Consider the following 13,181-nt stretch of genomic DNA (forward strand, 5'->3'; position numbering starts at 1 on the left):
AGGCTGATGCTGGGATGAGAGAGGCTGATGCTGGGAGGAGAGAGGCTGATGCTGGGGGAGGCTGGGAGGGGGACGCTGATGCTGGGGGAGGCTGGGACGAGGGAGGCTGGGAGGAGAGAGGCTGATGCTGGTGGAGGCTGATGCTGGGGGAGACTGGGAGGGGAAGGCTGATGCTGAGGGAGGCTGGGAGGGGGAGCTGGGAGGAAGGAGGCTGGGAGGAAGGAGGCTGGGAGGAGAGAGGCTGATCCTGGAGGAGAAGGCTGGGAAGGGGAGGCTGATGCTGAGGGAGGCTGGAAGGAGAGAGGCTGATGCTGGGAGGAGAGAGGCTGATGCTGGGAGGAGAGAGGCTGATGCTGGGAGGAGAGAGGCTGATGCTGGGAGGAGAGAGGCTGATGCTGGGGAAGGCTGGGAGGGGAAAGCTGATGCTGGGGAAGGCTGGGAGGACGGAGGCTGGGAGGAGAGAGGCTGATCGTGGGGAAGGCTGGGAGAGGGAGGCTCATGCTGGGGGAGGCTGGAAGGAGAGAGGCTGATGCTGGGGGAGGCTGGGAAGGAGAGAGGCTGATGCTGGGGGAGGCTGTGATGCTGGGGGAGGCTGGGAGGGGGAGGCTGATGCTGGGGGAGGCTGGGACGAGGGAGGCTGGGAGGAGAAAGGCTGATGCTGGGGGAGGCTGGAAGGAGAGAGGCTGATGCTGGTGGAGGCTGATGCTTGGGGAGGCTGATGCTGGGGGAGACTGGGAGGGGAAGGCTGATGCTGGGGGAGGCTGGGACGAGGGAGGCTGGGAGGAGAGAGGCTGATGCTGGGGGAGGCTGGAAGGAGAGAGGCTGATGCTGGTGGAGGCTGATGCTTGGGGAGGCTGATGCTGGGGGAGGCTGATGCTGGGGGAGGCTGATGCTGGGGGAGGCTGATGCTGGGGGAGGCTGATGCTGGGGGAGGCTGATGCTGGGGGAGGCTGATGCTGGGGGAGACTGGGAGGGGAAGGCTGATGCTGAGGGAGGCTGGGAGGGGGAGGCTGGAGGAAGGAGGCTGGGAGGAGAGAGGCTGATCCTGGGGAAGGCTGGGAAGGGGAGGCTGATGCTGAGGGAGGCTGGAAGGAGAGAGGCTGATGCTGGGGGAGGCTGGAAGGAGAGAGGCTGAAGCTGGGAGGAGAGAGGCTGATGCTGGGGAAGGCTGATGCTGAGGGAGGCTGGGAGGGGAAAGCTGATGCTGGGGAAGGCTGGGAGGACGGAGGCTGGGAGGAGAGAGGCTGATCCTGGGGAAGGCTGGGAAGGGGAGGCTGATGCTGAGGGAGGCTGGAAGGAGAGAGGCTGATGCTGGGGGAGGCTGGAAGGAGAGAGGCTGATGCTGGGGGAGGCTGGAAGGAGAGAGGCTGAGGCTGGGAGGAGAGAGGCTGATGCTGGGGAAGGCTGATGCTGAGGGAGGCTGGGAGGGGAAAGCTGATGCTGGGGAAGGCTGGGAGGAGAGAGGCTGATCCTCTCCCAGACTTCCCCAGGATCAGCCTCTCTGTCCCCAGCATCAGCCTCTCTGTCCCCAGCATCAGCCTCTCTGTCCCCAGCCTCCCCCAGCATCAGCCTCCCTCTCCCAGACTTCCCCAGGGAGGCTGATGCTGGGGGAGGCTGGGGACAGAGAGGCTGATGCTGGGGACAGAGAGGCTGATGCTGGGGACAGAGAGGCTGATGCTGGGGACAGAGAGGCTGATGCTGGGGACAGAGAGGCTGATGCTGGGGACAGAGAGGCTGATGCTGGGGACAGAGAGGCTGATGCTGGGGACAGAGAGGCTGATGCTGGGGACAGAGAGGCTGATGCTGGGGACAGAGAGGCTGATGCTGGGGACAGAGAGGCTGATGCTGGGGACAGAGAGGCTGATGCTGGGGACAGAGAGGCTGATGCTGGGGACAGAGAGGCTGATGCTGGGGACAGAGAGGCTGATGCTGGGGACAGAGAGGCTGATGCTGGGGACAGAGAGGCTGATGCTGGGGACAGAGAGGCTGATGCTGGGGACAGAGAGGCTGATGCTGGGGACAGAGAGGCTGATGCTGGGGACAGAGAGGCTGATGCTGGGGACAGAGAGGCTGATGCTGGGGACAGAGAGGCTGATGCTGGGGACAGAGAGGCTGATGCTGGGGACAGAGAGGCTGATGCTGGGGACAGAGAGGCTGATGCTGGGGACAGAGAGGCTGATGCTGGGGACAGAGGCTGATGCTGCGGGCAGAGAGGCTGATGCTGCGAGTAGAGGCTGATGCTGGCGCAGCATGGCGGATGGAGCACGTTTGGGAGTGCGCAGCATGGGAGATGGAGCACGATGGGGGGTGCGCAGCATAGGGGATGGAGCACGATGGGGAGTGCGCTGCATGGGGGATGGAGCACGATGGGGAGTGCGGAGTATGGCGGATGGAGCACGATGGGGAGTGCGCAGCATGGGGGATGGAGCACGTTTGGGAGTGCGCAGCATGGCGGATGGAGCACGTTTGGGAGTGCGCAGCATGGCGGATGGAGCACGTTTGGGAGTGCGCAGCATGGGAGATGGAGCACGATGGGGGGTGCGCAGCATAGGGGATGGAGCACGATGGGGAGTGCGCTGCATGGGGGATGGAGCACGATGGGAAGTGCACACCTCCCCCCAACACACACGCGCGCGCACTGCACAACACACCACACACACACACTGGGAACCACAAACAACTGCCCTACACAGACACCCACACACAGACAACGCTGCGCACACAAATATACGCCCATACCGCACAACACACACATTGCACAAAACATACCTCCCCCCAAAACACACCACACACACACAAACCACGCAACACACACACAACGCTACAGACACACAGCGCTCCACAAACAACGCAACACACAAACACTTTGTAACTACACACAACATCATAATATATATATATATATATATATATATATATATATATATATATATATATATATATATATATATATATATATATATATATATATATATATATATATATATATATATATATATATATATATATATATATATATATATATATAAACAAAAATCATACATGAACTACACAATACGTAAATTCTAGAATACCCGATGCGTAGAATCGGGCCACCTTCTAGTATATATATATTTGCCTTATTCTGTCTGTCTGTCTGTCTCCAAAATTGTGTCCTTACGGTGACACAAAGCTGATTGGCCGCTGGGCTCGCCATGGCCCCCGCCCCCCGCACGGATTGGCCGCTCGCCTCGCCTCCGCCCCCCCACGGATTGGTCGCTCGCCTCGGCCTGGCCCCGCCCTCCGCATGGATTGGCCACTCGCCCCGGCCCTCCGCACGCATCGCCAGACATAACCTTGCGCTGCTGGGATCGTGATGGAGCCGGTGAACGCTGGTAACCATTATACACATCGGGTAACTAAGGTCCCTTAGTTACCCGATGTGTATCATAGTTACCAGTGTACACCGGCTCCGTCACGATCCCAGCAGCGCCACACATAACCTTGCGATGCTGGGATCTTGACGGAGCCGGTGAACGCTGGAAACCATTATACACATCGGGTAACTAAGGTCCCTTAGTTACCCGATGTGTATTATATTTACCAGCGTACACCGGCTCCCGGTACACATGTGCAGGGAGCCGGCATTATACTCCTCTCCCCCCAGGACTACTCCTCCTATTATAGTCCTCCTATTATACTCCTCTCTGAGTATAATAGGAGAACTATTATAGCATGGGGGATGGAGCACGATGGGGTGCGCAGCATGGGGGATGGAGCACGATGGGGAGTGCGCAGCATGGGGGATGGAGCACGATGGGGGGTGCGCAGCATAGGGGATGGAGCACGATGGGGGGTGCGCAGCATGGGGGATGGGGCACGATGGGAGGTGCACACCTCCCCCCAACACACACACCACACACACACACTGGGAACCACAAACACCGCCATACACAGACACCCACACACACACACACAGACAACGCCGCACACACACAACACCCAACACACAAACACCGCGGCATACATAAATATACGCACATACCGCACAACACACACATTGCACAAAACATACCTCCCCCCAAAACACACCACACCCACACAAACCGCGCAACACACACACACACAACGCTACAGACACACAGCGCTCCACAAACAACGCAACACACGCAACACCCAGACAACACCGCTCTCATCCCCCCGCCACACCCAGACAACACCCAGAACATGTACAGCGCCCTACACAAACACTTGGTAACTACACACAACAACATCTATATATCAGATATATATATTATATATATATACATATATATATACATATACATATATATATACATATACATATACATATACATATACATATACATATATATATATATATACATATACATATATATACATATACATATATATACATATACATATATATACATATACATATATATACATATACATATATATACATATACATATATATACATATATATACATATACATATACATATATATATATAAACAAAAATCATACATGAACTACACAATACGTAAATTCTAGAATACCCGATGCGTAGAATCAGGCCACCTTCTAGTATCTATATATCCCTCTCCATCTCTCTCTATCTCTCTCTTTCTTTTTTTCAATCTGGCCCTATGAACAACTTTCCTGTCCCATGTCTGCATAGTTAATATCACCAGGAAATTGAGCATATAACTGAGGATTTATCACGGTTGGATGTAAAACTTAACTAGAGATTAATGAAATTTGTGCAATATATAAAAACGGGTAATGAAGACAATTACCATTTATAAAGCTCAGAGTTTTCTATATAAGTCTAGTCTCCTACCCAAACAATGAGCAGTACAGCAAATCACCAATGTGCAGCGGCGCAGACCTCCACACAGGAGAGTCCTGCAGCCCCCAGTGATGTATAGTGTTATAAAGACCACAGCACTCAGATTATTGGTCGTGAAACCTAAATTAGTCTTTTATTCATAAAATACATCAACATTTCAACTTTTAAACAACTTTCTTGGGAGTCAAAAGATTGCTGTACTTCAACTAATCTGAACTGTGATTTTTCTACTCCAGTATAGTCCCATTTAATGCATATTGAGGAGACACAAATTGTGGGGTCACCCTAACACCCTCTATACAGTTTTATATTGGAGTCACACTTGCAGTCAGATTTCTGCTTTACTCTTGTGTTACAGGAAACTTTAATCCCATGGCAAAAAGCACCCAACAGCCCCCAATGACTACGATGGGGTCCGATGATTTTAGGCTAGGTTGCTCGTCATAATAGAACAATAGTGCAGAACGCTGTGCTTTTTACTTGTTAGAAATCACAGCTCCACAGGCTGCAACGCATGTGTGAACGATGCCCGACAGTTATACTATATACTACGCAATACAACTCACCCTCTTTTTTTCATTTTCAATGTTTGTTAGTGCAAACCGCATGCTGTCATTATTGTCATACAGGGATTTGTTGGCCTCGCTGAAAGTGTAGAGCACAAACATTCAGTAAGTCTCTGTCGTATTTAAACATTTGTATCTCATACCAGGAGATGACGATTTCATCTGATTCCAAAAATTATTTAAATCCACTCGTAACTCAAGGCAGATTGTGAAGACTAACTTTTACATTTACTCCAGCTGTTATTTTTTATTTTACATTTAGATTTGTACAAGTATATATATATATTAAACATTAAAATATGATTAAAAAGATCATGCCAGCACATTTCTACATATGGGAGTAGTGGTACGGATGTTTTAACACTTGTTTACCATAAAAATGACCTTTTTTGTTGATTTGTTCACTATAGGTTTCTCTTGACGTTCACATCACATGTGCAAATCACACTGGAAAGTGCACTGGGGGCGTCACTGCACCTGGAGGACTCCGCCAATTGACTGACACGCCCTAGTGCACGTCCAGCCTAGTTTACATATGGCTTCTACACTAGAGGTCTTGTGACTGGAACAGTGGATCTCTCCAAAAAAAGTTATTTTTTACTTGATGAAAAGCATGTATACAGTCATACCACTATTGACATTGTTCCCTTTAAACAATAAAAAATAAAATAAATAATGCAAATAAAATATTTTACTCACTTGAGTAACTGAATCTGATTGCTGTATCCGCTGCTCTCTTCTATCATGGTCTTCAGTAGTAGTTTTTCTCTGTTTTATAAACACAGGGTTACAGGTTATGTTTAGGCTTCACTTAAAGGGGTTATCCGGCTTATTTTACTTATTTTTTATTTCACTATTGGGCTACATTGGGGCAGGTAAGTAGATAGTAACTACCTACATGCCCTGCTGTCAGCCCCTGTCCCCTGACTCAGAGAGGTCATGTGACCGCTCCTGACGTGATTTTGCTGTTTCCTGTGAGGATACGTCAACAGGGGCTGGACCTTGTTGAAGGGCATCACAGCCGGCGTAATGTTGCCGCCCTACAGCCGACCAGGTACAGTGTGATGAACCCCGCTCCTGTCATCCTTCCCCGCCCCCTCCCCACATTCCGTACTCTCCCCCACTCCCTGTGAGCTGCTATCTGTGCCATGTATGCACCCGGGTCCTGGACAAACAGGATTTCCCTCTCTGTCTAGGACACAGTCAGCGCTGTTTACCACAGCTCATTGTGATGTATGGGGCCCGGATAACTGTGTCCCCCCTCCCTCGTGCGCTGTCTCCTCACACTGTGATGAATGCAGCCAGGAGCAGAGAGCAGGGACATCACCTGACACCAGCGAACAACAACACTGAGCTGTGCATCATCTAGCTGTAAGCAGGCTTTACTCATAACAGCACGGAGAAGATAAAGCATGGGTGAGAGAGGGGGTCAGGAGGAGAAAAAGTGCACGGGTGAGAGCCGGGGGGGGGGGGGGGGCGGCACAGAAAAGGAAGCAGGGGGAGATAGGACAGTGCACAAATCAGATACAGAGCGAGGGGGGGGAGGCAGAGAAGAAAGTGCAGGGGAGAGAACAGAGTGCACGGGTGACAGAGAGTGGGGGCAGAGGGGTGCTGGGGGGCAGAGGAGACAGATTCCATGAGGGGGGAATTATATATATTATATAACTCTAGGTGCGTGCATATATCCTATAGACTCACATTGAAGGCTGTATATAGTCTTCATTACATAGTATTCATTTATCTATCAGGTGCTGGGCAGAATACTGACAGGGAATGTGTGTGCAGAGGGCAGGCAGGGGGCGAGGCCGGGCGGTGCCAGCGCTGACTGTGAGGTTTGGCATAGGAAGATGTCATGTTTGGTTGAGCTGCAGGTAAATAAAGTGGGTGCAAAGATTAAAGTGATAATTCAAGAGGATTAAAAGTTAGAAAACAAAAATAATGTAAGTGTTTTATATGACAATACAGCACAGATTAGCTTATAAAAAATTTTGGGAGTTTGTCGGACAACTCCTTTAATGTAATACAGTAGCATCCATCACCTACGGGTCCCATTGTACATTTTCTATACTGGATCACATGGTATGGAATAGCAGTCTACTAGGCTATTTCATGCTTTTTTTTTTGTAGCATACTGACATAAACCTGCCAGAGACCCTTAATTGGTCTAGTAAGACCTCAAATCCACGTTTGATCTACATGGCCTAATGTACATCATTATCAATAGCAGAGCACAGGCAAATTACACAATTGGTGTTTCCAGTCCATCCTGCTACACCAGGGCTTCTCTACACTTCGATGCGTTGCCAAAGACAACATCATTTTTTTTTGTATGTAGCTCTACTTGGAGAAAACACCACAATACGCATCCTACATAATTCCTTCCATTAGTCTAATCTACCTTACACGCTTATCCATTTACATTGAGCTATTAAGGCCTTGTGCGTTTTTTTGGTGCAGTTTGTGGCCCAAATCTGAAAGTCTATTCTTATGCCAGCAAAGTCAATGAGAATTCTGAAATGCTGCGTGCACGTTGCTAATGTTTACCTTTAAGTTTTGTAAATATGCAGCATGTCAATTCTTGGTTATTGGTTCAGGTTTTTTTCAGCATTTTTTAACCATTCCAGCAGCACTGATTTTCAGAAAAAACGCACCAAAAAACTTTTTTTTTTTTTAATCCATTTTTCTGCCACAAATTTCTGCACCAAAAACTCAGTGTGGGCACATAATCTTGCTGGTAAGGGTTAGATTGTAACTGATGGGAATAATGAAGCAGCACACTAACAGATATCCCACAGTTCACAATCTCATTGCTTTGTACACACAACGTCTAGAATGAGGATTAGATTTTTAAATTAAAATTTTCTCAATTTCATTTGCATGTCTATAAAAAGTGCTCGTCACCTACTAGTATGACATTCAATAAATTAGCAGCAGACTTGCTTAATTATCTGGCGTTCTAGAAGCAACGCTCCTCTGTCCAATATTGGTCTTGGTTAACATCTGTAGTGGAAGGGCCATGCTACGTGGCATCACTGCTGTGGCCAATGACTACATGTCAGCATCAATGACATATCAAAATGTGACTGCACCAAAGATCTCAGGAGCCCTGGCACTAGAACGCTTCACGAACAGGTAAGTCTTTGGCTAGCAGCTATTTTTACATTTGCTACTCCCCTTTAGCAGATGACATACAGATTTAGTAGATGGAGCGATGGATGGGTTCCTGGTTTTTTTATCACATGTCCTCTAATTCTAGTGCTTGCTATATTAGACAGTGGTTGTGTGGTTATTCTCGTATTTTCTTCAGCGCTCTATTGGGAGACCCAGACGATTGGGGTATAGCTACTGCCCTCCGGAGGCCACACAAAGCACTACACTAAAAAGTGCAAGGCCCCTCCCCTTCTGGCTATACCCCCCCGTGGTATCACGGGTACTCCAGTTTTCAAGCTTTGTGCGAAGGAGGTCAGACATTCCATGCATAGCTCCACAGATTTTAGTCAGCAGTAGCTGCTGACTATTTCGGATGGAAGAAAAGAGGGCCCATATAGGGCTCCCAGCATGCTCCCTTCTCACCCGTTGATGGTGTTGTAAGGTTGAGGTACCTATTGCTGGTACAGAGGCTGGAGCCCCACATGCTGTTTTCCTTCCACATCCCCTTGTAGGGCTCTGGGGAAGTGGGATCCTGCCGGCCTCAAAGCTCTGACGCCGGGCTCCATCCACAGACCCATAGAACCTGGTGGATGCCGAGCAGGAGTACCATCAGGGACATGGCCCTGCATCATACAGGTACTCTGTGTCCCCGGCAGGCACAGACACACTCCGGGCTGGCTGGGTGTTGTAGTGCGCCGGGGACAGTAACGCTAGAGCTAGTGTTCCTACAGTTTAACTGGGGGACTTTTTTCTGTGTGTGGGAACGCAGCGCCGACCCCCGCTGGACCGGCGGCGCTGCTGTGACTTTTAGTTCGCCGGGGACACGCCGACCGCGCTTTTACGGCGGTGGCGTTTATAAATCTAGTCCCCGGCTTTTGCGGCCTAGGACGCCGGCAGCTCCGATTCGTTCCCGCCCCCACCCTGTCAATCAGGGTAGGGGAGAGACGCTGTTTCACGGCAGCGACGAGGGCTGGAGCCTGATTTACATGCTCCAGCCCTCTCACTAGGCACAGAGGGAAGCAGGCTTCCCGCTCTTAGCCAGGAACGCCCAGGGCCCGCCCCCCCTCCTCTCTCAGGACGCCGGCAGCCATTACATGCATGTCTGGCTGGAGGAAGGACGCAAGGCTCTGGGAGACCTGGACTAGGGGGCTTGGAGATCACACACCCGCTCTTAAGCGGGCGGTAAGCGGCTTTTCAGCTGGCCCCTCTAGTGCCTCAGTGTGTTTTAGTGTACTGTGTCACTGGACATATATATATATTTCCTTATTGCTTGCACTGTGAGGTCACTTCCTGGCTGTATACCCAGATCGCTCTGAGGAGGCAGCAACATGTCATCCACAAAACGCAAGGCTGCCAAGGCTAGGGCTGTGTACACTGCGTGTGCTGCATGTGGGGCTGCTCTACCAGCAGGCTCCAAGGACCCCCATTGTGTGCAATGCTCAGACCCGGTGCTGCTTCGCCAGCCGGAGTCAGGAGAGATAGTGACCCAGGCTGAGACGCCTGTAAGTCCTGCCCCGGTGTCAGGGACAGACTTTGCAGTTTTTGCTGATAATATGTCTGTGACTATGGCAAAAATCCTTGAAACTTTGCAATCCATGCCTGGGGCTCAGTCTATGGACACGGCGAGGTCTCTGTCCTCTAATCCCCCTCAGTTGGATTTAATCCAGACTGCAAGGGGGTCCCCGGCTTCACAGGCTGAGTATTATGACTCAGATGATAGCCCCAGCCACCCTAAGCGAGCTCGCTGGGAAAGACCCTCAACGTCATCACACTGCTCAGGGTCTCAGCGCAATCAGTCTCCCTGTGATGCGTCTGATGAGAGTGATCAGGAGTCTTATCCTGGAACCCCTCTCAATCTGGATACCCCGGATGGGGACGCCATGGTAAACGATCTTATCTCAGCCATCAATAGACTGTTAGATATTTCTCCCCCAGCCCCTTCAGCAGAGGAGGCAGCTGCAGAGCAGGAGAAGTTTCGTTTCCTCTATCCCAAGCGTAAATTAAATGCTTTCTTGGATCACTCTGACTTCAGAGAGTCAATCCAGAAACACGACGCTCATCCAGAAAGGCGTTTCTCTAAACGTTCTAAGGATACACGTTTTCCTTTCCCCCCTGATGTGGTCAAGCGCTGGACCCAGTGTCCAAAAGTTGACCCCCCGATTTCCAAACTTGCAGCTAGATCCATAGTTGCAGTGGAGGATGGCGCTTCACTTAAGGATGCCAATGACAGACAGATGGACCTCTGGTTAACATCTGTCTATGAAGCTATCGGCGCGTCGTTTGCTCCAGCATTCGCAGCCGTATGGGCACTCCAAGCTATTTCAGCTGGTTTAGCAAAAGTGGATGCTATCTTACATCCAGCGGTGCCGCAAGTGGCGTCCCTTACCTCGCAGATGTCCGCGTTTGCGTCTTACGCTATCAATGCGGTCCTAGAATCTACCAGCCGCACCTCAATGGCGTCCGCCAATTCGGTAGTTTTGCGCAGAGCCTTGTGGTTAAAGGACTGGAAAGCAGATGCTGGTTCCAAAAAATGTTTAACCAGCCTGCCTTTATCTAGAGATAGACTGTTTGGCGAACCATTGGCTGACATCATTAAACAGTCCAAGGGTAAAGACTCTTCCTTACCCCAGCCCAGAACAAGCAAACCTCAGCAGAAAAAGTGGCAGCAGAGGTTTCAGTCCTTTCGAGGTTCGGGCAAGACACAATTCTCCTTGTCCAAAGGGACTCAGAGGACGCAAAGAAGCTCAGATTCCTGGCGGGCTCACGCGCGCCCCAAGAAAGCAAATGGAGGAACCGCTTCCAAAGCGGCTACCTCATGACTTCCAGCTCCCCCCCTCCGCATCTCCGGTCGGGGGCAGGCTCTCCCGCTTCTCCGTCATTTGGATGTCACAGGTCAAAGACCGGTGGGTGACAGACATTTTGTCTCGCGGGTACAGAATCGAGTTCAGTTCTCGTCCTCCAGCTCGGTTCTTCAGAACCTCCCCACATCCAGACCGAGCAGATGCCCTGCTGCAGGCGGTGGACTCCCTAAGAGCGGAAGGAGTAGTGGTCCCTGTACCGCCTCAGGAACAAGGGCGAGGGTTTTACTCCAATCTCTTTGTGGTTCCAAAAAAGGACGGCTCGTTCCGTCCTGTTCTGGATCTAAAGCTGCTCAACAAACATGTGCACGCCAGGCGGTTCCGGATGGAAACCCTCCGCTCTGTCGTGGCCTCAATGTCTCAAGGAGACTTCCTTGCCTCAATAGACATCAAAGATGCTTATCTCCACGTGCCAATTGCTACAGAACATCAACGTTTTCTACGTTTTGTGATAGGAAACGAACATCTTCAGTTCGTAGCTCTGCCATTCGGTCTGGCGACAGCCCCACGGGTTTTCACCAAGGTCATGGCGGCAGTGGTAGCAGTCTTGCACTCTCAGGGACACTCGGTGATCCCTTACCTAGACGATCTACTTGTCAAGGCACCCTCTCAAGAGGCATGCCAACTCAGTCTACATGCTACACTGGAGACTCTACAGACGTTCGGATGGATCATCAACTTTCCAAAGTCGAATCTGTCTCCGACACAGTCACTAGCGTATCTTGGCATGGAGTTCCATACTCGAGCAGCGAGAGTGAAGCTTCCGCTGAACAAGCAGCGGTCACTACAGACAGGGGTGCAATCCCTCCTTCAGGGCCAGTCGCACCCCTTACGGCGCCTCATGCACTTCCTCGGGAAGATGGTGGCAGCCATGGAAGCAGTTCCCTTTGCGCAGTTTCATCTGCGCCCACTTCAATGGGACATTCTCCGCCAATGGGACGGGAAGTCAACGTCCCTGGACAGGAAAGTCTCTCTTTCCCAGACGGCCAAGGACTCTCTACAATGGTGGCTCCTTCCCACCTCATTGTCTCAGGGAAGATCCTTCCTGCCCCCATCCTGGGCAGTGGTCACGACAGATGCGAGTCTGTCAGGGTGGGGAGCAGTGTTTCTCCACCACAGGGCTCAGGGGACGTGGACTCCGCAGGAGTCCACCCTTCAGATCAATGTTCTGGAAATCAGAGCAGTGTATCTTGCCCTACTAGCCTTCCAGCAGTGGCTGGAAGGAAGGCAGATCCGAATTCAGTCGGACAACTCCACAGCGGTGGCATACATCAACCACCAAGGGGGGACACGCAGTCGGCAAGCCTTCCAGGAAGTCCGGCGGATTCTGATGTGGGTGGAAGCCACGGCCTCCACCATATCCGCAGTTCACATCCCCGGCGTAGAAAACTGGGAAGCAGACTTCCTCAGTCGCCAGGGCATGGACGCAGGGGAATGGTCCCTTCACCCGGACGTGTTTCAGGAAATCTGTCGCCGATGGGGAGTACCGGACGTCGACCTAATGGCGTCCCGGCACAACAACAAGGTCCCGGCATTCATGGCGAGGTCGCGTGATCAAAGAGCTCTGGCGGCAGACGCATTGGTTCAAGATTGGTCGCAGTTCCGGCTCCCATACGTCTTTCCACCTCTGGCACTCTTGCCCAGAGTGTTACGCAAGATCAGATCCGATTGCAGCCGCGTCATACTCGTCGCCCCAGACTGGCCGAGGAGATCGTGGTATCCGGATCTGTGGCATCTCACGGTCGGTCGACCGTGGTCACTGCCAGACCGAC

The 13,181-nt window shown here is 51.2% G+C and overlaps 1 protein-coding gene across 1 annotated transcript in view; it reads right to left on the minus strand.

Annotated features, from left to right (window-relative positions):
- Positions 1 to 5,401: 5,401 nt before the first annotated feature.
- The window catches only part of LOC142279072 (ras and EF-hand domain-containing protein-like), a gene marked incomplete at both ends in the record, with an annotated part of 32,424 nt that continues 24,644 nt past the window's right edge, over positions 5,402 to 13,181 (minus strand). Inside the window, 2 exons of the mRNA XM_075332663.1 lie at positions 5,402 to 5,480; positions 6,101 to 6,169. Coding sequence (XP_075188778.1) covers positions 5,402 to 5,480; positions 6,101 to 6,169 — 148 coding nt within the window. The remainder of the gene's footprint in view (positions 5,481 to 6,100; positions 6,170 to 13,181) is intronic.

The sequence above is a fragment of the Anomaloglossus baeobatrachus genome, unplaced genomic scaffold, assembly GCF_048569485.1.
Source record: "Anomaloglossus baeobatrachus isolate aAnoBae1 unplaced genomic scaffold, aAnoBae1.hap1 Scaffold_4211, whole genome shotgun sequence".
NCBI classification, from domain to species: domain Eukaryota; kingdom Metazoa; phylum Chordata; class Amphibia; order Anura; family Aromobatidae; genus Anomaloglossus; species Anomaloglossus baeobatrachus.